This window comes from Pyrgilauda ruficollis, unplaced genomic scaffold (genome assembly GCF_017590135.1).
Source record: "Pyrgilauda ruficollis isolate IOZ18807 unplaced genomic scaffold, ASM1759013v1 scaffold95, whole genome shotgun sequence".
In the NCBI taxonomy this organism is placed as follows: domain Eukaryota; kingdom Metazoa; phylum Chordata; class Aves; order Passeriformes; family Passeridae; genus Pyrgilauda; species Pyrgilauda ruficollis.
This window is the reverse complement of record NW_024531599.1, coordinates 442,304-470,240: the sequence shown is the minus strand read 5'-3', so window position 1 is coordinate 470,240 and position 27,937 is coordinate 442,304. Positions and strand designations below refer to the sequence as shown.

Here is a 27,937-nt window from a genome sequence, read left to right as displayed (position 1 = left end):
TCTCAGGGAGCAAGAGAGCTGCCAGCCAGCAGAAGTATCTGAGATGTTTTCAGTAGCTGTGATGGATGGTGATGGTGGCAGCACTGTTTGGGCTGTGGGTTACCTGGGTGAGAAGTGCTCAAGGCATGCACATTTCCCTTGTCCCTGTCTGACAAGGGCTGCATGGGCTGAGATTGCTTTGGGGCAAACAGGAGGTGAGTTGGCAGAGACACTTCAGTATTATCTGCTCTGGGTTTGAAATAAATCCCTTCTGGACCAGACATCTACACAGGGGGCTTCTGCTGGTCACTAATCCCTGTGCAATGCCTTGAATCATGACTGTGTCACAGAACAGAAACACAGAAGGGAAGGAACTTCTGAAGTCCCTAATCCAAGCCCAAACTCTTCAAGAGCTCTACCTGCTCAGGCATTTTTGGCTCTTGTGGAAGTGAACTTAAAAAACAGCAGTGGTTTGTAGGATCGCAGCTCTCCGCACCAGTAAGAGCTGGATGCTGTGAACACAGTGGTGATCCCTGCTCCTGGGACACCCTGCAGAGCTGGGACCACTCCTAGGGACTATGGTCATTCCTGTATTATCCATCATGAGCATTCCCCAACAAGGAAAGCCTGGGAAGGAGCTATGAAATCTGCCTATTGCATCAAGTTCAATTTTCAGGAGAATTTCCCCTATTATCTAGCAGGAATGGGGGCAGTGAAAGAGACTCCCTCCACTGTCTTTGAATGTCTCCTGTCTTTCCACAGGAGACATTTCTGCCCATCTGACCTATGGCTGAGTGGCTTCCCCCCACAGCTTTCCCGTGCATGGAAAAGACAAATTGCACAGCTCTGGAAGATCAGACTGTTGAAATAAAAAGGGAGTGAAGTTATCTTAGCCCTCAGGAGAAATGTTCTGACGTGTGACTGCCCTCTATGTGGTGATAACGGGGTATAATTTATATGGGTAGAAATCCCTCTTCCCACTCTAACAATGTTTTGTTTGCTTTGTCCTGAATATTGAGCCCACTCATGCCCTGGAAATGATGGTTCAGAACACATGTGCAGAGTTCCTAACCCTGGGCAATGACAAGAAGTTTCATCAGCTCAAATAAATATTCCTGCCTCACCAGGAGAGGCCCTCATGCTTCAAATGTCTCACTTCCCTACCTGCCAACATTGGAACTCCATAAATAGGGCCAGCTGGGAGTGGAGCTGGGATGTGCACTGCCACCCACAAGATACCTATGAGGCCAGGCCACACTTGGAGGGAGCTCAGGGTGTAAAGAGCACAGCACCAGGCAGGAGAAGCCTGGCTCCCAAGGCTGGAGCAGTCTGGTGGATCACTGAGCACTCCAGAGCTCCCTCTGGAGCAAGCTGGCTCTGAGTATTTCTCTGCTCTCACAGCACCTCTGCACTGCTTCAACACCTGCAGCAAGGCTCCAGTGGAGACTCCACATCCCTGCAGCAGACTATGGTTCAGGACACGCCCAGAACATCCAGTGCAGTGCTTGCTGATGTTGGTGTCAGTCTTTCCATCCCTGCCAGTGCATTCTGACAGGATGTGACCACCTCCTGCCAGCACCTTCCCATAATCTACCAGTATCTTCCAGTGCAGATACCTGTTGGCATAGCAGCTCCCACCCCCTTTCCCAGCACAAAGGCTGCTCTCAGAGGTTTGTGATTCCCAGCACTGTAGGTCCCCCATGTTTCCACAGGAAGGATAAGCACAGCCGTCCACAGATGTTCTTCACTCCTACAGCCACGGGCTGAATCTTGCTCTGCATTACAACCTCCTCCCTGCATTACACAGCCCTCTGTCACTGAGCCCAGAACAGCAGTGGAAGGAAATGGGACTTTTGGCTCACTCCTACTGCTCCTGAGCCCATCTGTTCCACAGGGCCAGAACCATCCAGCACAGGGTCAGTGATGTGGAAGCACTCACTGGTGATGTAACCCACGAGCACAGGTCATTCCTGACAAAAAACAGCACTTGGAACCAACTCTTGAAATAATCCTGCCCAAAGAGAAAGCCATCACAGTAGAAATGTAGAGCAGGTTCTGTGTCCAGGTCCTCCTTCATCTTCCCTTCCAAGGAGAAGGCTCTTTGACAAGTTGGAAATAACCTCTATCCAATCAGAGCCTGCTGGAGAAGCTGTTAATTGCCTCTTGAAGTCTTCTGTCAGCAACATTATCCTGTCCTGCCCTGCCCAACCTGGCCAGGGACTGTCCTGGTCAGTGGCTGCAGTGGGACATGGAGAAGGGGAAGGTGAAATATGATATGAGAAATAAAACCTATGGCAGCAAGCAATGCTAATAAAAAAATCGTGAGGGAAGTAGCATTCCAAGGAGGGGGGAATGCTGGGGGAGGAAAAGCATGGACCTCTCTTGACAAAGGTCCAGATAATTTTAAAAGGACCCAAGAAATTATATTTTAATGTCTATTTTTAATGCAACCTACAGTGTGCTGAGAGCACCGCCTGCCACACCACTATCTTGTTACTTCCCAAATTAGCAGCAAAAATATTAATTTAGACAGGAGGGAATAATTTTTAACAAAAGTGTCACTGCCTTCTGGGGAAGACATCTGACCTGGAAAGATCATGTCCAGGGAAACCCCACACCACAGACAATCCCTTGGGGCTAGGAGCCCCACAGCTGGAAACACAACAGTTTGGGGTAGTTCAGCACAGCTGGGTGACTGATGATGATGTCAGATGAGTGGAACACGTCACTTTAATTGAACATAAATATATGTTTGTCACTACAGCTGACAACAAAAGATGTGGAGATAAAAATGACCAGTGTATTACTGGGAGCCCTTGGTAGCTTCCCACCTGCATGTCTGTGTTTGCTTTTCTGGTTTACATTTCATTTCATCCAAGCAATACAGAAATGAAAGGCTTGTACTCATTCCCTGTTCCTTTTCTAAGGGCTGCAAAAGCCCTTGACAAGCCCCCAGTTCTCTCTGCGCCGAGCCCTACAGGAGACAACCAGTTACTGGAGCTGGAGCTTCCCTGGCTCTCCTCCTCCCTGAGGTCCGCCCTGCAGCGAGAGGCAAAACTCCCACCCACACTGCTGGATGCACAGAGATGACCCATCTGGGGCCCCCAAATTAAAGGCTGATGGCAGAGCTGAGAAAGCACATTTAGTCACACTGAGGGAACCTGCCCACCCAGTAACATTTATGTTCTCTTCTGTGTCAGAGGAAATGAGCATATACTTTACTTGCACTGAAATCACTTCCTCCGAACACAGCTGAGTCACTTCTCCAAGCCTCTACTAAGCTTTCTGGAGAGCATCCTGTTCCAAGGGGGCAAATAAAGGTGGGATCCTGTAACCGCAGTGCCCTCCCAGTCCCACCAAACAGAGAAATTAATCCTGCCCGGGGGTCTCCCCAGGAATTCTTTTATCCTTTCTGAAACAGAGCAGCTGTTTAACAGCAACTCAGCATGGCAGGTCAGAAGATGATGAATTCTGTATCCACTTGGGAATTTTTAGGGAAACAAAACCCCAACTGTGCAAATTGGAAGAAGTCTGAGACATGTGGTCCAATACTGCACTGAGCAACCCTTCCAAAACATAGGGTCATCACTCCCCAAAGGCAGTGACCTCTATTTGCAAAGACTTCATTGGTCTTTCCCCCCATTGTTCCTGCTGTTGGGACATGTGAATGAATCTCTTGTTTTACTTTGTTTGTGTGCATGGCTTTTGCTTTACTTATTAACTGATTTATCTCAAGCCACAAGATGTCTCACTTTCACTCCTCTGACTCTCTGCTCATCACACTGTGAAGGAGTGAGTGAGTGTGGGGCTGCCTTGGCCGCTGGGTTAAACCAGGACACCCACTGGGAGGCAGGAGGAGACCCCGATTATCAGCCCAGCTCAACAGCTCCAAGCTGGCCAGGTTTAAGGAGCAGTCACAGCATGAATGTACTGGGGTGACTGCAGCCCTCCTGCACAACCTTAGAAGGCAAAACCAAGCCCCAGAAGGCCTCATGCCAAAAATACACTTACGCATAATTGTTCATGCAATTCCATCAAAAGTCTTGGAGAAACTTATTTTTGGCTGAATCAGGTGTTACAGAAAAGGCTGCCAATGGCTCTGATTCTCTGCCAAGTAAGGAGGAGCCAGACATCCCAGGACACCCCCGCGGAACAGGAGTGGGTGCAGCACAGAGCAGTCCCCAGAGGCTGCATCTGCTCAGCCTCACAAACAGGATCCATCACAGCCATCCTGATTCTATTCCTTCCCCTCTTCCCTCACATCACACACATGGCAGGGGGAGGACAGTAGGGAGGGTGGCACTGCAGCTTCACCAGACATCTCTACATCCAAAGAGCTGGAAGCATCCACACTGTGGGCAGTGCTCTATACCCCTGGCTTGGAAGAAGAAAGTATTTTGGGTATGGTTTTGCCAAGTCTCCACCTGCCTCAGGTCCATCAGAGCACAATTCCCCACCCCTTCCCATGGCAGCTCCCTCCCAGGAGGCTGAAGCTCTTTTTTGGTTCACAGCAGGACTGCACCACCACCCAGGTTCCAAGGCTCCAGAGAAGAGCATAGGCTCTTGAAAAATACCTCAGGCCACAGAGAATTCCCTCTTCCCTCTGTTTCCTTGGGAAATCAGGCAGGAGGAAGCAATGTGGGCCAGAGCACTGCTCTGGGGTGCAGCCACTCTCTCCTTTAGTCTCAGTACTGCAGAAGTCTTGGCTGAACCCAGAGGAGGCCCTGTTCCTCAGCCATCCTGTTTCACAGAATCACAGAACCACAGAATCACTGAGGCTGGAAAAGACCCCTGACATCACTGAGTCTAAGCTGTGACCAATGCCCACCTTGTCAACAAGACCATGGCACTGTGTGTCACTCCAGGCTTTCCTGAAACACCTCCAGGCATGGTGACTCCACCACCTCCCTGGGCACCGCATTCCAATATCTAATCACCCCTTCTGTGAAGAAATTCTTCCTAATGTCCAATCTGAGCCTTCCCTGGCACAAGGTTTGTGACTGGCAGTGGTCTCCTGTCTAGGGGCAGAAATTATTAAACACAGCACAGGTGGAGAAGCAGGAGTCCCCCCTTTAGGGGTCAGCCATGTGTGGGTTGGTTCCCCCTCACCAGCCCAGAGCCATCCCCTCACCAGCTGTGAGCGTCCTCCCCATCACACCTTCATGGCCACACAGCTGTGACCCACAAGAACCAGCTCCAAATTCCGTTGTCCAGAGTTACCCTTCATGGCTGGACATTAATGGCTGTTCTCTGCCTGTCCATGCCATGGGAGGTCATGCTGGACAGAGGGTCCTGCACAACCCCAGCCTGCATGTGCATGGCCCAAGGGCACACACTGACACTGGATCTCCCAGGTTATCAGAGCCCAGCCTGCTGGGCAGCCACATCTTCTGTCAGCTCCCACGCACACAGCAGCTGCTCCTGCCTGGGACTGACACTGTTTGTTCATTAATGTGTGCTCACAAATCTCCATGAGGCTTTTTAAGACCATCAGGTCTTTCAGGGTGAGAGAAGCCCTCAAGAATGGACCATCACAAGCAGCTCTTGTGACCGTCACGAGCTCTTCAACCACCCTCACAGAGCCCCTCCCAGTGCTGTGGTACCATTTGACTGAGGAAACAGAGGCACAGCACCACAAACCACTTCCTTGGAGCTGGAAGGGAGCTGACAGCATAAAGAGAAGGAGAATTGCCATTATTTGGTCTAACTACCCATCCTGCACAAGGAAGAGAGTCCCACAGGTTGGCCCAATGCCCAGGCACCCTAGATTCTTCTCTTGTCAGCTTACAATTCCCAAAGCATTTCATTTCATAGGCAATAGAAAGACCAAATAATCTTGTTGCAGGTGAAGAATGAAATTTCTTCCCCCTGAATTATAGGATGCTTTTTATAATGGCAGGATGTATTTCTAGAATATTTACAAGTCAATGTATCTGTTCACAATTTAAAATAAACTGCCCTTTAAATATGTGCCAGCTGCTGTGACCCCGGTGCTGGGCCGGAAGGAGGTTTGCAGTGTTGTCACCAACACCCTTGTCCAGAGGGAACAAGGACAAGCTGTTCCTGTGTGTCCTCAGCCACTGCTGTTAACAAAAATGCCACCTGTCCTTCAGATTGACACCATGAGTGCCAGCAAGGCCTAATTACGTGGGTAAAGGGACAGGAACAGGGCAGGGTATTAACAGCCGTTGCATTTCCCCTCTTTTACACATTTGTGTTTGTCTCCTATCTCCCATTCCCTCTCCCTCTGTGTCACGTGAATTGTTTGGCCTCTATTCCCAGGGCACTGCCCATGGAAGGCTCCTCTGAGGCACCTCTCACCTTAGTGCTGCCAGCAAAGTGGGAGGCAGAAATCAGGAATGAACAGCCCCACGGTGTCGCTAGTAGTCCCAAAGTCTCCAAAGCCTCTTCCCAGACCCTGTGTGTGTCACAGATCCCTACAGGGTGGTGTCAGTGGCTAATATCAACCCAAATTACTGGGAATTCAGGGCAAGATCTCTATAGGGTTCAGAACCCACTGCTGGAGAGATTTTTGAAGGCACCTGCATTCAGCACACACAGAAATTCAGGAAACATGACCACATCTGTTGGGTGTGTGCAGTGGTGCACTTAGGAATGAGGACAAGACTGAGCAACAAGTAGGAAAAAATAAAGCAGCAAATCCTGCTCCCTTCAGACAAACTCACTTTTCCCACTGCTGCTGGGCTTTAAACACAGCAACGGGGATGACATCCAGGAGATAACTGAGCCTGCTGAATCCCAGTTATCTGGGACAGACAAAAAGGCAGCTTTGCCAGGGGGAAAGTCAGCAAGGAAACAGGAAACAGTCTCCTGGAAGTGTGTGTGAGATCTCCCACTCATCACTGCAGGAAGTGTACATGCAACTCACTCTCCCATCCAAGAATTCTGAAACCAGCCTCTTGGAAAAGGCACTTGAACTGAAATGCAACTTTCAAACTCATCCTGTATTGGGTCAGTCTGTTTTTGAGGGGCTCACCCAAAAAACCTGATCCCTGGATGTGGTCCCTCATCTGCCTGGGCCATTCCTTTACTTCCTCCAAAGGCATTTCCAGGGTCTTGTCACCAGTCCAGGCTGCTTCCTCCAAGTGTCTTCTGTAGCCCCACAAGAAGCAGTGGTACGGACCTTTGGTCTGCAAAAGACACAGAAGAACAGATTGCTGTGACAACAGGTATGTCAGACACAAAAACACCTCCTCACCAGCCAGAAGAAAGTCAGTCACAGAAAATCCCTGTGGCCACGGGCTTTTAAACCTGAAAAAACTCAGCTGTGTCACAGCATTGAGTGTCCCATGAGCAGGCCCAGGGTTCTACTCTGAAGGGAGAGCTCTGATTTAGCACCAAAGAGCTTCTTTCACTCAGCAACACTGGAGTAGGAGGAAGGAATTAGAAGTCCTTTGCGCATCTAATACCCAGGATTATTCTCATGGAATGTTTCCTTGGATCAGTCCAGCTGATTTAGACTACTATCCTATACAGACTCCAGTGAGTGGGAGTAGAATGCAGCCATGAGAGGGCCAGGATTTTAAACATTACAGCAATGGGTGAGAAAACTCTTCAGAATATTATTTATGAGACTATGTAAAAGAACATGCAGTGACAGGACAAGGGAGAATGGCTTCAAACTGAAAGAGAGTAGGTTTACATGAAGTAATAGAAAAAAATTCTTCCCTGTGAGGATGGGGAGGCCCTGGCCCAGGTTGCCCAGAGAAGCTGTGGCTGCCCTATCCCTAGAGGTGTCCAAGGCCAGGCTGGATGGGGCTTGGAGCAACCTGGGATAGTGGAAGGTGTGCCTGCCCAGGGCATGGGGTGGGATGGGATGAGTTTTGAGGCCCCTCCCAACTGAAACCACCCCATGACTTTATGACTCTAAGGAAGCACTTTTTCATCAGTAATTCCTATGCCAGGGGCATGGAACAGTGTGGGACATTTTAAAACCTAGCAGTGTTCACAACTTATACATTCTACAAGGCCTAAAACAAGCAGTCTCAATTATTTACTCATTTCTAGAAAGTTAAAACTATCGGAAAGAACTATCTGCCAAACAGACATTTACCCTCTGATCTACACCTATTTCTGGCTGAATGTATCTCACCTTGCTATTTTCACTTTTATTTTCATCAAAGGAGCAAACTCTGTCAAGACTGGAAACACCGTCCCATGAGGTGTCCATGCCAGGTCGGTTCAGGAAGGACATTGAGGGGCTGGAGAGAGTCCAGAGCTGGGAATGGAGTCTGTGGAAGGGTCTGGAGCACCAGGGGTGGCTGAGGGAGCTGGCAAAGGGGCTCAGCCTGGAGAAAAAGAAGGCTTGGGGGGATCTTCTGGGTCTGCACGACTCCTGACAGGACGGGACAGCCAGGGTGGGGTTGGCCTCTTCTGCTCCCAGAGAACAAGGACAGGACAGGAGGAAATGTCATGAAGATGTACCAGGAAAGGTTCAGGTTGGACATCCAGAGGAATTTCTGCATGGAAAGGGTGGTCAGGCATTGGAAGGGACTGCCCAGGGACTCCAGGTGGTGGAGTCCTCGTTCCTGGAGGTATCCAAGGAACGCCTGGACATGGCACTAAGTGCTCTGGACTGGATGACAAGGTGGGGGTCAGGCATAGGTTGGACATGATGATCTCGGGGTCTTTCCAAAACTATTTGATTTTGTGATTCTATTTCTAGAAGTTAAACCAGGGGTTTGGGTCTCTTCTTTTTCCATCAAGGGATATTTTTTACCTGAAAAAAAATTAGGTCTGACTTTATCCAGCAACACAGACCAGGTAAATCTGCACCAGGTAAAGCAGCAAAGTGCCAGAGAAGCAGGTAAGCCCCTTGAGAGGAAAGCTAATGTCTTTAGGAACAATTTGATGGGTGAGGGTATGGGCCCAGACAGATTGGCTCCTGAAACAGACAAGTGTCTGCACAAGCCTGAACTTTGGGGTAAAATAATGAGTTCAAAGGCGTTCATGTGGTAGGCGGTTCTGGAAGGCTGTACCTTCCTAGTACCTCGGCCAATGGGGAAAGGAAGAGGCAACATGGGGCCAGGAGTTTGGAATAAAAGGAGGCTGTGCCCTCCAAAATTCGGCAGAGAAAGGTCCGTGGGTGTGTGCTTTGATGGACTTTCTCCCTTTATTGGAATGAAGTTGCAGGACTCCTCTCTCTCCTTTTTGGACATAACCTCTGGCGTTTGTGGAATTTTCCTGACACCCTCCATCCCTCCAGCTCTGAATGGAACCTCCTGGGAGCTGCCACCGGAGCAAAGCCAAGGCTTGGGGGTGTTTGCACACCTGAAGGGTGCCGACACGGAAAGTGGGGCAAACCCGAGGTGCTACAAGAACCACATCTGAGGCATGTTCTCTGGGCAAACACCACACACTGTGGCCTTGGAAAGGCACAATGTTCCTCTTGGCACAAGCACCAGGCTTTTAAAATCAGTCACAAGTCTCAAACACAAGAGGTTCATAGCAAGACCGAAGCCTTTGAAACTGAAGGCGCAATGATATCATCTATAACCACAAATCAGCCAAAACCAGAAGCAAGGGCACCACTGCGGCCCGGGCTTTTCCCTCTGGTAGTCACAGGACCACCGTCGGTGGGAGGGGAAGAGCAGAGCCATGACGGGAGAATGGGGTGTGAGGGGGAAACGCAGACTGCGAGAGAAGAGAGGCCATGACGGGAGAGCGGGGCCGTGAGGGGAGAGCGGGGTGTGAGGGGAGAAGGGGGTGTAAGGGGGAAACGGGGATGTGAGGTGAGAAGGATCGGGGCTATCCCGCATCTCAGCCCCAGGATGAGGAGGCGCAGCCCCGCAGGCGCTGCCCCGGGAAGCCAGGCGGGAACTGCGCGGGACACATCGGCTAAATGCCCCTCCGGCAACGGCAACGGCAACGGCCGGCGACGCCATCGCATCCCCTCAGCTCTGCGGGACGCGGGCCACCCTCAGCACCGGCTGGGCTGCCTGCCCTCCGATTGGCCAGCGGAGCTGTCCGTCACTGGGCGTTACGCTCCATGGCCAAATGGGCACGCGGGGAGGGTCTGGCCGGGGCCTGCAGGGCGGGGCTGCGCTCGGGCTGGAGCGAGGGGCAGGTAAGGGGCAGATGTGGGGTGGGTATGGCCGGGGGCTGAGGGGCGTTGGGCCCTGCTCCTGCTCCTGCTCCTGCTCCTGCTCCTGCTCCGCTCCGCTCCCCGCACCTGGGGCGGGACCGTGCGGGGCTGTGCAGGACCCGGGGCTCGCGGTGCGGCCGTGGCTTGCACTGCCGGAGGCATCTCGGGTGGGACCGGGCGGTGGAAGCCCCTGGAGGACTGAGGCGGCATCCGGGCCCTCGGCGGGAATTGGGTCCGGCCCTGCCCTGGGTCCGGGTAGGTGGAGGGGGTGGTTCGAGCACAGGTCCGGGGAGGGAAACGGGCTGGAGTCTTAGAAGTGCTCCATGTGATGTTCCCAGAATCATTCCAGAATGGTTTGGGTGGGAATGGACCATAAAGCTCATCCAGTCCTAACCCCTGCTGCGGGCAAGGACCACGAGACCAGGCTGCTCCAAGCCCCGTGCGGCCTGGCCTTGGACACTTCCAGGGCTGGGGAGGTTAAAGATGAGGTGATTACTGGGCAATCCCAGGGAGAAGAGGGGGTGGTTGTGTGCAGCCATGCTCTGGACAGCCTTTTGGGGGGGTCATCCTGGGAGCTGTCACACTCACAGCCCCCGAGAACTTCACCTCAGCCGTGCACCTTCTGCTGTGCTTACTGCGCTGGCGGGTTTTGGTCCAGATGCAGCTGGTTTTGGCTGCATGGCTGTTGTGGCCTGGGCTGATAGTCTGGAAAAAATAGCTCTAAGGCATGTGTGCATGCGTCCCTTTGCTGTCAAATAAATTGGAGATAAATATGCCTTAATCATCCTTTGTGTGGTTGAGGATGTTCGGCAGTTCATGGTGCGTGAACTCTGCCCAGGTTCTAAGTTTTTGTTTATGGTATAATAGATCACGTGTTTTCCCCTCCTATTTTTAAAAGTGACATTCATGAGTTGTTCAGATATTCTGAACTCAGCTGAGAGTTGGGCATTGCATGCCCAGCAATTGTACATGTCCCACTGTTGTGTTAAAAATTCAGACAAAAGTCCAGACCCACTTAAAATGGGTAACATGCACTGGGCAGCTTAGATAGTCCTGTTCCCCAGATCCATGATGAAGATCTGAATGTACAGGGGAGTCTCCCTGGAAAGGATCATTGTTTGAGAAGATTTTGAAGCTGTGGTGCAAAACCTTAATAAATCATGGGATGAGGTGATAAGACTGGAATGCATTTTGGAGGTCTGGCAGCTTATTAGAAGTTGCTGGTGTTTTGTTTAGATAAAGAAGAAAGGAACTTGGTATTTGTAATCCATTATGTGAATCTCAAGTGTTGACTTAAGATAAAGCAAAGGGGATGGAATATTGCAGTGATTTAAATCCCAGTGGAATCAGGTCAGGTGATGGAGTACAAGTACCTGGAGTAAGCTGTGGGATTACCTGGGAGCTGATTAATGAAGGTGTAAATTCCCTTCCCCTTCCTCTGCTGAAACAGCTCTTCCCTGCTGTCCCAAGGTCCCCCAACACCCACTCCACCTTTTCTGTCTGAGGGTGAATGCCAGGCTGACCAAGGCAAACTTGCCTTTTGTGGCACAGGGAATAAATTCATATTCTTATGGACTTATGGAAGCACACATCTCTGGAACAACTTATCCACACACATGGGGGCTGGAAGGAGATAATCTTTAGGGTCCCTTCCAGCCCAGACCATTCTGTGATATGTAGCAAAAGGCATTAATGAATTCACCAAGCTACCAGCTTGAAGTAATTTTAAAATCAGGATTTACTGAACAGGTATCTTGAGATAAAGGAGGTTTAGGAATTGGTTTGGAATATTCCACCCCTTTCCCATAGCTCTTGACGGGAAAATACATAATTCCCTTCAGCAGCAAGACTTTGAGTGTCAGAAGATGAATGATTTGCCATTCATGGCAATGCAGCAGGGAGGCCCCAGTGTATTGCTTTAGGTCACCCAGTTCTGCATCTTTTAGTGAGCAAAACTGTCAGCACCAAAATATCTGCAGCTGGGCTCCAGGGTAGTAAGAGATGAACAGGAGGTTTTCTGCAAGTCCAGTTGTAAGGAAATCAGCAATATTTTTGCAGGGCTGGGGTAGTTTAGATGTGTGGCTGTACAGGGTGGAAGCTCTTCTGACAGGAGCGTTGTTGGGATCTGTGTTGGTTTCTGGCTGGCATCAGCTGAGATTCAGGAATAAATTTCTTCTTCCTGGGCAAAACAGAGGCAAGTGGGCTAAAAAAAATCTCCTGACTACCTCATTGTGGCTGCATTCAGCTGAGATGCTCTATCCTGGATGTGAATTTTGTTCCCTCAGGCTCCCAGGATGTTTGCCCAGAGCTCCCGGAACTCTGTGAGCCCCATGCTGCTGCTGGTGCTGCTGGGCTGTGTCCTGTGTCCCCCAGCACAGGCCAGCAAGGTGGGTGACACCGAGCCATGTGTGGGGCACAGCAGAAGTGGGGTGTGAGGGGACAGAGCTGTGTCCTCTCCTTCACATGGCTCCTGTGTCCTGCAGAGCTCTGAGGACATTCGCTGCAAGTGCATCTGCCCCCCGTATCGCAACATCAGCGGGCACATCTACAACAAGAACGTGTCCCAGAAGGACTGGTGAGTGAGTGGGCAGCCTCAGGGGTCGGTCCGTGACAGGCAGGCTCTGGAGTTCCCAGCTGATGCTGAGAACGGATTCCCTGCCTGTATGTTTGCAGAGGGAGCTGCTTTGGTGTTCAACCTAGGCCAGGGGCATTTTTTTAAACACAAATTGAGGAATCTGGGATGATACATTTACCCACCGCTCTTGGCAGATGTAGGGTGTGCCCTCCAATCCTTTCCACCTGGACTGGATCTCTGCAAAAGCTGCTGAGGGACAATCTATCCCAGGCACTTCGGGCAGCTAGGCTGTGAGGGGAGCTCTTAACACCAGATCAGTCTTATCAGCCTGACCGGAAAACTGGGACACAGACAAAGTCACCCCAGTGTCCTTGCACAGAGCACTGGTTTCAGCTTGTGCTGCTGCTGATTGTGGTTGGTTTGTGCTGCAGCAACTGTCTGCACGTGGTGGAGCCCATGCCAGTGCCCGGGAATGACGTGGAGGCCTATTGCCTGCTCTGCGAGTGCAAGTACGAGGAGCGCAGCACCACCACCATCAAGGTACCTGAGCTCAGGCCCGTGTCCTGCCCCCTGCTGTGCCACACAAGCCCAGGGTGACTGCAGTCACTGGCTGTGCCCTGCCCCTTGCCGTGCCACAGCAGCGCTGGCACTGCCACACTGGTAGGTTCCTGGAGAAGAGCCCAGAAAGTTTTCTTTAAGAAAGGAAACTGTCACAGCGAGTACATGGTGGCAGTGCCAGGGGCTCACTCTATAACTCTCTGAAAGAAGACTGTAGCCACATGGAGGTTGGCCTCTTCTCCCAGGCAGCTAGTGACAGGACCAAGAAGACGTGGTCTTAAGCTGCCCCAGGGGAGGTTTAGGTTGAACATTAGTAAGAATTTCTTCACAAAAAGGGTGTTGGATACTGGAAGGGGCTGCCCAGGGAGTCACTGTCCCTGGAGGTGTTCAAGGAACAACTGGATGTGGCACTGAGTGCTCTGGGTGGGGTGACAAGGTGGGGATTGGTCACAGGTTGGACTCCATGATCTCAGACATATTCTCCAACCTCACTCTGTGATTCAGGGATTCTGTGACTTCTGTGATTTCTGTGATTCCATGTTTGAGGCAGGGGCATTCCTGGTAGTCAGAAGCTGTGTGGGAGCCCAGTCTTCTTGCTGGGGACGTGGACAAGTGTGACAAGAGGGCCAAGCATCTCTGATCAGGGCCCCATCTTGTTGTCCCTTATGTGCAGAACATGCCCTCAGTTGGCGTGAGAGAGTCAGCACACTTTGTGCTGTGATGGCACAACCTTGGCCTCCTGGCAAGAGCTAGAGACTCTTGTGAGCAAAATGAAAACAAGAGATCAAACATCAGAGGCAGCTGCAAAGGACCTTCCTGACCTCTGTGGTGCTTCTTATCTACACTGCTTATCCTTTCCCCCTGCGCTATCCTCAACTGCAGGTGATCATCATCATCTACCTGTCGGTGGTGGGGGCCCTGCTGCTCTACATGGCGTTCCTGGTGCTCGTGGACCCCCTGATCCGCAAGCCAGACCCCTATACCCAGCCCCTGCACAATGAGGAGGACAGCGAGGTGAGGGGGCAGGGGGTGCAGACAGGGGGACAGGAGAATGGGGGACAGGGAAACAGTGACCTCCTGCTTGTCTCCTCTGATCCACTGAGGGACCAGCACTACTGCTTTGTGAGTACTTACACAGGTGAACATTTGGATCTCTGCACATCATGCAGAAGCACATGGAATATTCAGAGTTCTGTGTAACGACCCCAAGGCAAGCCTTGCCCTCAGAGGCAGAGGGGACTTTGTAGCAGGTGGCCTGAATTTGGTTTGTCCATCTAGAGGGAAAAAAAAGTCAAACAGATCCTGTTTGAGCAGTGTCCCAGATGGAGTTTTGTGGTGCTGAGCTTCCAGGGAAGGATGAGCTTAAGTGTCAGCTAAAACATCTTCTAGACACTTAAAACACTGGCCTATGAGGTGCTGTTTGATCCTGCTCTGGGGCTGGGCCTTGGGTTGTATCCAGGCTGCTGTTCCTTGTGCTCCTGTGCTGCGGTTTGCCCAGAGCACAATTTCATTCAAACCCCATCATTTTGTGCAACGCTGGTGTACAAACCGTGGGCAAAATGATTAAGACCCAGTAGCAAAGAAAGAGCCACTCTCTCCCTCTTTCTCTCTGTCACACACTAGTTTTGGGGGAGGAAAAATTTCTTGCTACATAAAATTAATGCAGTTGCAGCACTGGGTTAGATTGTCCTATTGTACTTTGTTGTGAGTATAAACTATTTGGCCCAATTCCTTCATACTCGGATGTGAAGAGCAGCTGCTCCAGTGTCCACAGTCTATCCATTGCCTCCCTCTGCTGAAAAAGGAGGTCCTGCAGGAGGAGATGAATTGTATCCCAAAGTCATGGGTTTGCAGCAGTAATTCAGATCCAGGTGCACATGGTAAATGCCTGGTGTTAAGTCATATTTATCTCACTCCAGTATGCTGGACTAAGTCCTCTGGGATAGGCCTTGTTCCTGTGCCATAATGGATCTCCATCCATTGTCAGCCTGGTTTTAGTGAGGGGATGTGGTTCACCTTGGCACTGTGGCTCCTTGTAGACTCCAAGAGTGGGTTTCCAGCAGAGCTCTACACTTCGTGCAGTTCCTCTGCTGGGAACTTTTATCTGGAGTCGTGGGTGATCCCCAAGAGCAAGGACTTGAGGGCTGATGTTGAGGAGCTCTGAAAAGGAGGTTTTTCATCAGAACAACTCAAACCTTGAACTGCTCTTTCAGGTGCAGTTTCTCCCCAAGTCAGCTGCCTCCCTCTGTGCTTGGGCTGGGCATTGCCTGGTCTCCAGCCCCATTCCTTTCCTTGCAGGACACTCACTCCCTGGCCGCAGTACCCACCCTGGCTGGTGCCAGGGCCAACACAGTGCTGGAGCGGGTGGAGGGGGCACAGCAGCGCTGGAAGCGGCAGGTGCAGGAGCAGAGGAAGACTGTGTTCGACCGGCACAAGATGCTGAGCTAGGCCCTGCTGGGCCCTGCCGCATCAGGACACCCCAGCATTGGAATGGAACCTCCAGCCCTCCCTGATTCACCATCTCTAGAGGGAGCAGCAGCCCCAAAGGCTTCTCTGGTCGTGTCCCCTGCCCTTTCCCTGCCCAGCCACGCTGGCCCCTGGGCTCTGGCTGCCCTGTGGAGCTCGGCCGAACACGGGACTCCATCAGCCCACCCCAGCAGGGACAGGGGCTGGGAACGGAGTGCTGCAAGCTGGCTCAGTCCTCCTGGGATAAAAATGGTGGGATAATTTTGATGTGGGATAAATTATGTCATGTTTCTCCAGGATACAGCAGCCACCTCCTCCTCCTCCATCAGTGTGCACTGATGGTCCTTGGGCATTGTGGTGCTGAGCCACACAGGAACAGCACAAGAACAAAGGGGAGGGGGTTTCTGCCAGTGCGCACTGCTGCTTCTGCTTATCCTGATGTAAATGGAGAGATTTCCATACCTCTGGAGTCTGTCCAGGTTTACACCAGCATAACTGAGACTGCAGCTTGCTTCTGGGCATGTGATATCACAAAACCTGTTAGTACCTACATCAGTAAGAGTCCAACAGGTAAAAAGCTGATTTACATTTCTATCTTTTTGCACTTTACCAGTAGATAAAAACTTCCTGGGATGAAACCTCTTGAGTTGTACCCATACTGGTGACCCTTGGTGTTCTCCCACAGTGGGCAGCAGCATTTGTGTCCAAGAGAACTGGGGCACAGGCTCTCCTGGAGCACTAGAAACACCCGTCAGGGCCCTGGGAAGTGGACACTTGTGCTACTCAGAACACTCCAAGAGCTCTGACAGGGCTTGGGCTGTGTGGAGGAAGCTGCAGTGGTTTTGCCGTGTGTATTGATCCCACTGAGAACATTTGGAGTTTATGGTCTAGCACCTCCATATTAAATGCAAAGATCTACTACCTGAGTGTTTTTTTTTCAGGGGAAAAACCCCATCATGCCAGGTCTGGGGCTCTCCATCTGCCTGCCAGTGCCCAGCAGGTGAGCTCATGCCACCTCAAACCAGAGCTGTGGTTACGGCGCTGCATGAGTGTCCCTGGCACTGTCCCTGTCCTGCTCCAGGAAAGCCAGGCTTGGAACATGGGCAGACCAGAGTCCTGCTTAGCACAGGTTAGTGACTTAATTTCTCTGGGCTATCCCATGGGAATGCTGAGCAGACTAGAATTCTTCCTTTGCAGGAAGCTGAGAAATTGTTGCTAAAAGCCTAAATGGGAGAAGTGCCAGTCATTGCCCTCCATGCTGGGGCCCGCAGCTGCTAGTGGAGCATCCAGCCCTCCAAGCTGACCCTGCCAGACAAACCCAAACAGCAGCTTTTGGGAGCTGTGTACCCCAATTACCCTTCAGCACCTCACTGGGCTAAAAAGGACCCGCAGCTTCTCGTTACACCGAGGTCACATTTTCCTTGGCTTATCTTTGTTCCCTAGAGCTCAATTCTGTGCCTTCCTCACCTTTCTAGAAGCCCCATCTTGACTGTCCTTCTCGCTCCGTGTGAACCCCGCAAAACCACAAAGTGAGGTCCCTGGGAATTGTTTTTTTCCCTTCGAGGGCGGGAACAAGGAGCGCCGGGGGAGGCGGTGCTCGGGGCCGGGCCGATGGGTCCATCTGGTGGCCGTCGCCCCCGATCGGCACCGGGAAACGGCCGGGCACCAGTGGGAGCTTGCTGCGGCCACGAACCTGCTGAACCTGCAGGGTGAAGGATTTGGTGAGCAGCACCCCCAGACTTTCCCCTGACCCCTCCAGGAGCAGCTAGGAAATGGGATCAGAAAGGGGGGAGTTAGAAATCGAGTTTTGGAAAAGGTTAGAAAACTTAAAGCAGGTAAGGTGTGGAGAGGCTCCAAAAAATACCACTGCCTGATTAATTATTTGGTTTGTTAATTGGCTGATCAGCTTTGTCCTGTACATCATCCTTCCTGGGAGGAAAGGTTTTCTACTGCTCAGCCTTGATATCCAAGCCCCTTTCCCTTCCTGTGCCCCCCTCCCTGGCTCATTGGGGCATCCTCCAGCAGGTACATTCTGATGTGCCCTGCTCCTAAACCCATCCACAGCCCACATCAGTGGTTCCCATCTCTCCAGACATGGACCAGTGAGAGCCAATAACTTAATTTCTTATCCAAAACGGCAATGTGAAAAATAAAGGAACCAAATCCAGGGGCTTTGACATCCTGCCACAGGTGTTATGCTTAAGTGCCTGCTGTGGTCCAGATGTCGATGCTCTGGATGATGAGCCACTCGCTCTGGTCCTGCGTCACCCGGATCCTCACGCACTCCACGGGCCCAGGCAGGACCCTCTCCAGGCCCCGCTGCTCCAGGGTTCCCTTCTCGAAGGAGCCCACAGGGATGTAGGAGGAGCAGTCCCGGCTGCGGTCCCGGCGCTGGCCCAGCTCCAGCAGCCCTGCACGCAGGAAATCACCTGGGCGCTCCACGGAGCCCGTGCGCACCCGGACACGGCTGACTCGGGCTGGCTGCTGGAACACGACGGAAAAAGTACTGCCAGCTGCTGGGTCTTTGCCCCAAAAGTACCCCTGTGCCGAACTGTAGGCCTTGAGGGGCTCATAGTTCTCAAAAATGGACATGCTGGTGTATAGGGATGCTGGCGGGTTGTCTGGGAGGTCCAAGGCGTCGGCTTGGAAATCCTCGTCCTCCAGCCGGTTGATGGTGCCCTGGAAGGAGGAGTAGAGGCCCATGTGCTGGAAGAGGGATGGCTTGAAGCGGATCACGTCCTTCTGAGTGAGCAGTTGGCGGAAGTGGACTAGCAGCCAGTCACAGGGCATTTCCTGGTAGAAGAGGAGGAGGAATTGAGCCAGGCGAGGAAGGTCACTGGAGCGGTAGAGCTTTCCAATGTAGCCCAGCTTGGAGAATTCGAGGGTGGCCCAGTTGGAGCCCTCCTGGGAAGCCACTGCCCTGCGGATGGCCGTCAGGAAGGACCTGGCGCTCCACACGTCATCCTCAATCATCAGGTAGTAGGAGGAGAGGTTGGCGGCAAAGGCAAGCAGGAAGGCATAGTCCACATTCTGCTTGGAGCGAAACCTCACCCGCTCCTCTGCATCGTTGAAGTTCCTCTTCAGGCCTTCCAGGGTGGGGTAGAATTCAGGGGGAGCATGGATGAGCAGGAGCCGTCCCAGGAGGATGTGGCGAGCAAACTTCTGGGCGATGGTGGCGGCAACACGCACATTCCAGCCAGGATCAGTGTCAGCCAGGTGCACCACCACCACCATCTCCTGCAGTTCCTCCTCTGTAGACTGGCTGAAGAGGGACTGGAGCGTGGCCAGGAGGTAGAAGCCACGTGGCCTTTGCACAGATGACATTCCCACTGCCAGGAATTCTGCAAGGTAAAGGAAAGGCATGAACAGGCAGAGGGGTGACCTGGGATCACCACATCTTCTTCCCTTCAAGATGTAATGAAAGGGCTCCAAAAACCTCTTCCCATGGCCAGCCTCCAGGGTCAGTGCTGTTTGTAATCCCATGTCTAAGGCCAGTGGCTCCTTCCTGAAGCTGAAGCCTTCAGCATCTCAGGAGGGGCCCAAAATTGGCCCAAATGGCAGCAAGAGGCAGATTGAGGAGGCAGGGGCTTCACTGAAGAAATATTCCTGAAAAACACCTAAAAAAGCCATACCAAGGCAAGTAACAGTGCAGAGAGAGAGTCCATAGGGCAGGAATGGCCTATTGGTATGGGTGCACATCCTGAAAGCATTCCCCACTCCACACCTCATGGAGATGCACCTGCACTGGGATCAGGCACCTTGTGTCCTCTCCATGGCTACCTTGATTCAGCTTTTCTTGCTGATGGTTAGGACAACACCATTCCTGTGCTGGTTCCAGCACAGCCTCACAGGTTGCCCTGAGCTACTTCCCACAGGGTTTGCATGGGAATTGCTTCCTGTGCCCTGTCCAAGAGCTTGGCTCACTCCTCCCACACTCTGGGGTTGTCCCAGTGGTCCAGCTCACCATCTCCACTGGAACCTCAACCCCCAGGGAGATGGGATCTCAGCAACCCCTCAAAGAGAGGTCTGGAAAGACCTAAACACCTGTGATCACCCCAGTCCCAAGCTGCAGAAACCTGGACCCAGCGTGCAGCATGTGGAGCTTCCCCAACCCCTCCATCCCCAGAGCGAGCAGTGAAGGCTGTGGAGGTTGTGAGCAGGTCCCCACCCAAAAAGGCGGGACACAGCCCCTCCCTGCCCCAGCAGCAGTAAGAGGGCAGGTCCGTGCTGGGATGTGCAGCTGTGCACACCCAGATGTGCATACCCAGAGGGTCCAGAACCACTCACTTTTTCGGGGAGCCGGGGAGCCAGCGAGGAGCCGGTAGGAGATGTTGTGGAGTGCAGAGAGCTCAGCTGTGTCCCTGAGGATGTGCTGGGCTCCCTCTGGCTGCAGCAGCTGCAGGATCGTGTCCTGCAAGGGAGCCAGGCTGAGCTGCACCTGCATGGGAGTCACAGGCAACAGGTCACACCCCAGAGCACCATGCAGCAAGGGGGCATGACAAGAGGGGAACCAGAAGTGAAGGGGAGCCCCTGTCCTACCCTCCCTGGATCCAGGGGGGTCCAGCTGCCCAGGGCAACCCTAGGGAGAGGAGAAGGCAGAGTCTGGGGTTCAGGATGACATGGAGCAGGGAAGAGAGCAGAGCTGAGGCTGGGGTTCATGTTGGGCAGGAAGGGATAGAGGATGCCCCACTAGCCTCTCCAGTGGGAAGTCACTGGTTGGGGACTCACCTCCAGGGGATCCTGTTCCTGCCGACTGCCCCCATGGAGGAGGAGGAGGAGGAAGGAGGCAGCGAGCAGAACCATGAGGGAGCGTTTCAGGGAGCATCGCATGGCCCCTGCTGGCTGAGGCCTGGGGAGAGGGGACATGTCAGGGCACAGCCTGTGGAAAGCCACCACCCCCAGGACAGGACAATGGGACAGCACCCGGATACACCCCTGGGACTGACCCCCTGCTCCAAGCACCCACAGGTACACACCTGTGGGCAGCCATGGGGCATCAGGGGACACTTGTGCACTGTCCCCTTTGGGCAGGCAGGGACAGGGACACCCCAACCTGACCAGGATAAAATCAGCCAGGCACAAAATCTCTCCAAACCAGCCCCAGGACACCTCGGCTGCCCTGGGACACCCCAAGCAGCACTCCGGAGCTGGAAGCAGAAGAAATGCAGGTGGACAGGGCCTCAGAAAAAACTTTTGGGTCATGGAGACACGCCACGACCAGTCACCAACACCCCAGGATTTGTCACCAAGCCCTGGGAAACACTCAGGTCTCAAATGGGCCCAGGGTGCTCTTCCAGCACTGTGAGGAGGAAGCAGCTCCCCACTTTCCTCCAGGCAGGCACCAGCTTGCCCTGTCCCAGCAAGAAAAGTGAGCCTGAGGGGATAGTGTCACCTTCAAGTAAGTTGCAGTGAACTTGAGATATTGTACTTTGTAGAGTTGTGGCAGGAGGCTAAAAGGCTCCTGTGTTTGCCTGGTTTTTTTCCATTATAAATATGACATTGCTGCCCTGGAAGAGAAGCAGCTGAGCCTGGGCAAGTGCCCAGCTTGAAGGGGCAGACACCCTGAGCCCCATCCAAACTGTTTACAGTGACTTGGCTTTGTCAAAGCAGCTTTGAATGGAAACGTGGAGGAAAAGCCCTCCTAAGCATTCCCAAACTAAGGCTGGGCTTCCTAGGACGGTGCCCTAAATACTTTCCTGCCCCAACCACCGCTGTGGAGGGGATGCTCTGAGCCCACCCGCGGGCCCACAGACTGGAGCACAGCACCTCTGGGGCCACTGCCCTGAAGCGTGTGCTGGGCTTATTTTAAGGAGAACCCTCGTTTTTGCGCCCAGGAGTCCTCTGGAGGGGTTGCCAGCTCCCCAAGAGGCTGGCGCCGAGCAGGTGGCCCCGATCCGATCCACAGGCACTTCGCCCTTGGAGCACTGACCCCGCCCAGGGACACGGCTCCTCCCTTGGAGATAAACACTCGGAGCCAGAGAGCCGCGCTCCCCGGCAGGGCAGGGCTGACTCGCAGCAGACAAGCAGCTCCTGGAGCTGCTCAAAAATCTCTGTCAAAATCCCAGGTCCCAGCAGAGAGTGTGGCCTCTCCATCCCTTACAGATCTGGAGACATGGGGGACCTCACCAGCTCAGGGGGAGCAGCATTAGGGATCTGTCCGAGCCACAGGGACATCACACCCTGATGCCACCCTGGACGTGGATTTCCAAGCCTGGACCTCCGGGATCTACAACCAGGGCCACGGGGTGAGCTGGGAAGGGCGAGACCTGGCCACATGCCAGGCTGGGCATTTGGCCACTCTGGATGGCCAAAGGTTTTTCTGGCTGCTGGGGAATGTCTGGCTGCTAGCGGCTCATCCTGCATGGAAAACAAGATGCTGCTGAGCACCCTCAGCTCCCACAGGAGCAGCTTCACCCAAGGAGCAGGCAGCCCATGGGGAACAGGGGTCACCGGCACAGAACAGAAGGTAAGGAGTGCAGCTGCATAATTAACCCCGTAATTGGACTTTGGATTTCTGCCTCCATGGAGGAACAAAGCAGCCCAAGTAAGTGGGCACAACCAGGGGTGCAGCATCCTTCTGCTCCAGCTCAAAGTACCTCCAGAGAGTATCCCTGACCCCACACTCTGCTCCAAGCACCTCATGCACCTTCCCCACAGCCCAGCACCCCACTGCAGATGTCCCCAAAAGCCACCTCACTGTGGGGACATTGGCCAGGAGGAGCTGAGAGCCACTTGTGTGGAGCCAAACTCCTCCCCAGCCTCAGTCCAGGGCAGGGGGAAGGAACAGTCCATTCCCAGCCTCAGTCCCACGAGGCTCGGAGGAAGCTCCCGGTGTGCAGGCAGCTCCAGCTGCTTCCACCAGCACTGGGGAGAGCCGGGCTGGTTGCACAATGAGAAGGGACCAGCAAGGGGTCTCTTCCCACAGCCAGGAGTGCCTTTCCATGCTGGGGGAAACTGAGGCACAGACAAAGGCTGTGTCACCCAGCAGGGTAAACACCAGCTCTCCTGCAGCACAGCTCAGTGCCCCGCCCTGAGGGTCCCCGGGATGGAAAGGGCTGGCATGGAACCCAGCACCAGAAATGGGTGGGGGACACTGCAAATCGTGGTAGCACAACGGCCCCCATGGGCAAACTGTGGCCATTCGGGACTGTGGGGGATGGGGGCTCCTGGGCCCCCTGGGAGTCAGGCCAGGGTCTGGCCCCACTGTACGTGTCTCTGCTCCAGGGGTTGTCCTACAGGGACAAAGGAGGGGAAATACCCTCTTCTAGTAGCACACGGCTCCGGGGGACAAAGCTTTCGGTCGGTTCAGGTGTCCCACAGCACAGGGAGGTCCCTGCAGGGAGGGACACACCGATCCTGTCTCCACCGCTGACAGCTGGGGAACCCCCAGCCCAGCCCCCTGCCCTCATCCCCGGTCCCCAGGCACCCGCTCCCATGGAAGCAGGAGATGGCTCCTGGCCAGCCTCCTCTGGACGCACCCACCGAGGGCAGAGACTCACGGGTGGGCGGCAGCCTCGCCTCTCCAGCGTGCTCGGCCCTCGCAACTTCCCCAGGCTGGCCGGACTCTGAATTCTTGCTCGGTAAAGCCACACCCCGAGTCCTTGCCTGCCTCCCGCAGAGGAGGAGCGTCCGCCGGCGGCCTCAGTCCCAGGAGCTTCGGGGAACCGGCCAGGTCGGCGGGGACCCACATGGGACGGACCAGGGGCCCCCAGCCCACTGTGGGACCTGCGACAGCCTCACGGACGGGCATCCCAGGATGGCATCAGCTGTGTCCCACCGACCCCATCCTCGCAGGCAGCTCCAGTCAGTCTCCTGGGCAGCACTAACCCCCGCTGGGGGCTCTTTGCCAAGCCCCAGCATCCCAAACTCTGGCACGAACCTGACGCTTCACCGAGCCAGGAGCTGGTGACACGGAGCTGGCACAGCTTTTTGCCCATTTATTTTCCAGCTCTTGTGCTGAGGTGGCAAAAACCTCTGGGGCTGCAGAGCCAGAACTGCACGCCTGGCACCCTGGACCAGGGCAGAGCCTGGATCCCACCTGGGATGTAGCCCCAGGACACCACAGCTTCCCCACACACTCCAGCTCCTCACTGGAGCATTGGGCATCACAGCTGGGCTGGGAATGAAGCCCTTTCTGATCCCAGTGAACCAATGTGGGCCACATGGGGCCCGGTTTGTTCCCAGCTCCCCCTTTTCCCAGCCTTTTCTCCCACTGCTTCCCTCCTCCAGACCCAGAGGAGGAACATGGCTCTGGAGCATCCATGAGTCATCAATGGCATTGCTTGTCCCCAGCTCCCAACCAGATCAGCTCCTTCCCACAGCAGCCCAATGGAGCAGAAACCTCTTCCCTTCCCTTCCCTTCCCCTTCCCCTTCCCCTTCCCCTTCCCCCTACTTCCCTTCTCTCCTTGCTGGCCTGGACCGCTCCTACCTTCAGGGAGACCTTGCATCTCTTGCCAGGCTCCATCTTCTACAAATCCCCCATGACAACTTCCAGCCCCAGCTGCTCCCGTGGGAGCACATGGAGCTTGGAACACCTCTGTGAGAGAGATAAGGCAGAGCAGGAAGCAGGTGATGGTGCTGGGAAGGCAGAAGAGATGTCCCCAGGCTCCCGGATCTGGTGGCTTTTGCTTTTCCTACATCGTTTGGGTTTAAATCCTTAAATTCCTATGGTGGGATGGCAGTGGCTTTTTCCCAGTGGGGACACCCCACCTGCACTGGAGCAAAGGCAGTCTGAGATTCCCACCTGCGCAGGGGCTGGAGGACTCCAGGGGCGACAAGGCAGCTGGGATGGTGCAGCCCAGCAGAGCTTTGCTGCTCAGTGGCCCAGGGTGGGAAGGACTGTGGGCTTGGCGGCAGCTGCAGGAGGGGGAGGGCTTTTCTCACCACAGCTGCCCCTGACCCCCACCCCTGCACAGGAAGGAAATCTGGTCCTTCCTGCCCCTGCAGAAAGGAAGAGGGGGAGGGCTGTGACACCCAGCACAGCGCTGGGTCCCCAACGCTTGGGGTGCAGCAGCCCTGCCAATAGAACAGCCAGCACTGCCAAGGGGAGCAGGAGAGCCACCAAATTCCTTGTTGGTCCCCACAGGCTGCTTCAGGGTGCAGTGCTAGGGCAGGATTTGACCCTCTTCAGGGACATCCACGAGTGGGCCTGGAGCAGGAAAGGAATCCGTCTAGGACACAGCTCCTGGTGCCCAGGCAAACAGGTCCTCTTGCTCTCAAAGCAAGTGCCACAAGTCCAGCCTGAGCCAGTTCATCCAGTCCCCGCTTTGTGTTATGGAGCAAGTCCCAAATGGTTTTTGGGTGCTGAAAAAGTGTCCCTTCACCTGCCACCCTGTGAGTGCCATAGCATAGCCCCAGTGCCCAGGAACCAACCAGAGCCTGGCACCAAAGGCTGCTCTCAAACTTCCCTCTGGCCCCAAACCCAAACATACTCTGCTCACCTTAATATTTGACCAGGGGAAACAGGGAGGTGGCTGAAATGAGGCTAAAAGGCACATTTTTGCTTGCTTTTATAATAAGCTGAAGAAGAAAGACAAGCCCCAGGTGCAAAGGCTGCTCTGAGAGGGCCCTGTGGCTGCACAGGCACACCCAGCTCAGAGGGCTAGGGAGGACCAGTTCTCCCAGTTGAGGCCAGAGCGGAGGGACTGGGATAGGACAGGCACAAGGGGGCCCACAGAAGGACCTAGCCCCCTTCCCCAAGCCTGCAGGCCTCACCTTATCCAGCTCAGCTCCTGTTGGACACCGGATCCCTGACAAAGATCAGGAGCAGGGTGAAGGTGGTGGCCAAGTCTTCCTGTCTCCCCTAGGAAACCTAGGCAGGATCTGTTTACAGCCCTTCCATTATTCAGGAGCAGGACAAAGCAAAGGCAGAACAGGGCCTCACAGAAGGGAGAGCCACCGTGATGCTGATCTGGGGCTCCATTTCCACACCACCAAGGACCCCTCTGAGCCATGTCCTACAGAAATGGGTGGCACCAAACCACAGCCACTCCTGCCAGTGCACTCACTGCATCCTACCCTGGAGGACACTGAAGACAACTTTTTTTGGCAATCAAGCTTCAAGACAGGCTGGGCTCAGGGGCCAGGGAAATCCCCTGCTCATGGCTGAGCTTTGGTGTCACTCCCTCATTGAGCAAACCTCAGCCCAGGGTTCAGGGTCTGAAGCTCTGGGTAAGGACCAAGGGTCCTTCCCCCCTCCACTGCATCCCTGCCACTCCCCATCCTCCCAGCATGGATCAGAACAGGTTCCCACTCCCTGCCAACACTGCTGATCAGCACAGCTCCAGCACCAGGATCACTGGGAGCTTCGTAAAGGAAAAGACTGAGAATTGTTCTTGTACGTTTTATACACTTCAATCTACAAAAAGCCTGGCCTGGGAGGGGCACCTCTGGCTTAGGGGCATCTGTATCTAAATATTCATATTTGAATCCAGCGAGTCTGTTGGTAGCAGGAAACATCCCATCCACCTGCTTCCTGCTGTCACAGCCTGTGCTGCCTGCTCCGGCTGCACCGCCTGGGATCAGCCAGGGAATTCTGGAGCTGCCAAGCACCTTTGCCCCCGGATTTGCCATATGCCTGATCAGAAGGTATTCCTGCTTTGCCAGATGGCAGGAACACACAGCCCTAGGAGCTGTTCTGTAGCTCTGCACAGAAGCCAGAGCAGGGCCCAGGCTGGCGTTCCCAGCCCTGCTCAGCCCGAGCAGCTCCCCACAGGTAAGGGCACAGCCTCAGACAGACACCAGCCTGCTCCATGCCCCTGCCATCAGCCTGAGCCAGGAACCAAACCCCTCTGCTCCCACCCTCCAGAGCCTGCATAAACAGCAATCACCAGGCACATAGCCGTGGCATCATCATGAGAGTTTTCAGGGAACAGAGCAGGTAACAGCCTGAAGCACAGCCAGAACCATGCTCTGAGTAAGCAGCCACCTCACTCCCCCCGCCGCCAAGACAACCAGAAACTACAGCCTGACCACATTTCACTGCCTGAGCTTTACCACCTGTCCCCATCTTCAGTGGTGTTTAACCCCACAGCAAAAGATTGTTGTCCCCCACTGCCCTGGAGCAGCTTCCTTGCAGCCCCTGCAGCCCTTACACACAGCTCCAGCCCCGACCTTGTCCTGCCTCTCCTGCACCACAACCACAACACAGCCCAGGCTCTGCTATCATGGCAGCCCCAGGAGCACAGAGACAGCACATTTTTCTTGCCTTTTATCTCTAATAAACCAACTTAACTTCAAAACTTACCTGTGGCATCAACAGAAGTTCAGCAGTGGTGGAAAGGGGAACTGTGAGGCAGAAGCTGTCACAAATGTGTTTGAAGTCAACACGAAGAGCCTCCAACATAGATCCAAGGTCAGGGCAGATGTCCTTTAGTGGTGATTTACAGAGTGGCAAGAAACTCCTGATCAGCTACAGGAGGGTCATGTGGGGTCACAGAACCACTGGATATTCTGAGCTGGAAGGGACCCACTGAGAGCTCAAAGACCACCAAGTCCAAACCGAGATGGCAGAACTCCCTCTCCTCCGTGAGCTTCACTGAACATTCTACAAGGACAAGTACTGTTCCTCCTGCTTGGAACCAGATGTGTTGTGCAGTATAACTGAGGAGCTGATATCTGATAAGCAGCAAAGCTCAGTCCAGGGTCTGTACCTGCACAGCTGCTCCCCTACCCTGCAGCACCTCCTGTGAACCTTCCCAGGGAGCCACGTGTTCAATTAAACCTCCAGCCACGTTCCTTCTGGTCAGACTACATTTCTGACAGGCCCTGTACCCCTCACTTCTCAGTCAGCCCAGAACCACAGGAAGCTTCATGGTTGCTTCTTCCTCACAGAAATCAAAAGCCAGATCAGTGGTTGCTTGGGGGCTTTCAATGGAGAATATTTCCACACTGCTCTTTGAAAAGACAAAGGGTTGAGTCCTTCATCACTGCTTCAGTTATTTTACTTTGTCCCCTCCTCTCCCTCCCTGTTTATGTTCTCTGAAAAGCACTTTCTAGTTTTAAAAGTTTAGATCTCATTTTCAAAGAAAAACACCAGTGTGAGAACTTAAGTACCTTTACATACTTTTGCCTTACAACTCCTTTTTCAAGTAATTCCTTTGTTTGATCATTTATGCCTTTCTTTCCTTAAACTGGGATCTGCTGGGCTGGGAATTAAGATTATTGTTGATGACTGCTGTCTTGCTCACTGCTTCTCAGACACTGAAATATCACACTGTGCAGGAACACAATTCTGCTGCAGTAAAACAAACAT

General features: G+C 53.7%; 2 protein-coding genes across 9 annotated transcripts; one reads left to right on the top strand and one right to left on the bottom strand.

Moving 5' to 3' along the window:
- Positions 1-9,996: 9,996 nt before the first annotated feature.
- On the top strand, positions 9,997-16,602 carry TMEM9 (transmembrane protein 9). Of its 2 annotated transcripts, none has more exons than XM_041489566.1 (6): positions 9,997-10,066; positions 12,370-12,471; positions 12,568-12,659; positions 13,091-13,199; positions 14,100-14,231; positions 15,516-16,602. In XM_041489566.1, the coding sequence occupies exons 2-6, from the start codon at positions 12,379-12,381 to the stop codon at positions 15,663-15,665; spliced, it is 576 nt and encodes a 191-aa protein (XP_041345500.1). In that variant the 5' UTR covers positions 9,997-10,066; positions 12,370-12,378; the 3' UTR covers positions 15,666-16,602. The 2 variants fall into 2 exon arrangements, with proteins under 2 accessions (XP_041345500.1, XP_041345501.1); XM_041489567.1 differs by lacking the exon at positions 9,997-10,066 and adding an exon at positions 10,107-10,339.
- Positions 11,855-27,901, bottom strand: LOC121365391 (alpha-1,6-mannosyl-glycoprotein 4-beta-N-acetylglucosaminyltransferase-like). 7 transcript variants are annotated; one of them, XR_005957008.1, is made up of 5 exons: positions 20,412-23,319; positions 19,971-20,121; positions 17,151-19,024; positions 14,352-14,491; positions 11,855-12,263 (listed from the first exon to the last, which is right to left on the bottom strand). XR_005957008.1 is itself a non-coding variant. In XM_041489540.1 (4 exons), exons 2-4 carry the CDS (start codon positions 20,511-20,513, stop codon positions 17,883-17,885), a joined length of 1,395 nt encoding a protein of 464 aa, XP_041345474.1. In that variant the 5' UTR covers positions 20,514-20,532; positions 26,930-27,901; the 3' UTR covers positions 16,737-17,882. The 7 variants fall into 7 exon arrangements, 5 of the variants coding, with proteins under 5 accessions (XP_041345474.1, XP_041345473.1, XP_041345476.1 ...); XR_005957007.1 differs by lacking the exon at positions 11,855-12,263 and having other exon boundaries at positions 14,286-14,491; XM_041489540.1 differs by lacking the exons at positions 11,855-12,263; positions 14,352-14,491 and adding an exon at positions 26,930-27,901 and having other exon boundaries at positions 16,737-19,024; positions 20,412-20,532.
- Positions 27,902-27,937: the final 36 nt, after the last annotated feature.

What these genes read in the sequence shown, in the direction of transcription:
- LOC121365391 (XM_041489537.1), bottom strand. Translation starts at nt 20,885, where the DNA reads ATGACCCAAAAGTTTTTTCTGAGGCCCTGTCCACCTGCATTTCTTCTG. An exon ending in AGGAACAGGATCCCCTGGAG is followed by an intron (nt 20,122 to 20,411) that starts GTGAGTCCCCAA and finishes ACTCCCATGCAG; the next exon opens with GTGCAGCTCAGCCTGGCTCC. An exon ending in CTCCCCGGCTCCCCGAAAAA is followed by an intron (nt 19,025 to 19,970) that starts GTGAGTGGTTCT and finishes TTTACCTTGCAG; the next exon opens with AATTCCTGGCAGTGGGAATG.
- TMEM9 (XM_041489566.1), top strand. Translation starts at nt 12,379, where the DNA reads ATGTTTGCCCAGAGCTCCCGGAACTCTGTGAGCCCCATGCTGCTGCTG. An exon ending in AACGTGTCCCAGAAGGACTG is followed by an intron (nt 12,660 to 13,090) that starts GTGAGTGAGTGG and finishes TTTGTGCTGCAG; the next exon opens with CAACTGTCTGCACGTGGTGG. An exon ending in ACAATGAGGAGGACAGCGAG is followed by an intron (nt 14,232 to 15,515) that starts GTGAGGGGGCAG and finishes CTTTCCTTGCAG; the next exon opens with GACACTCACTCCCTGGCCGC.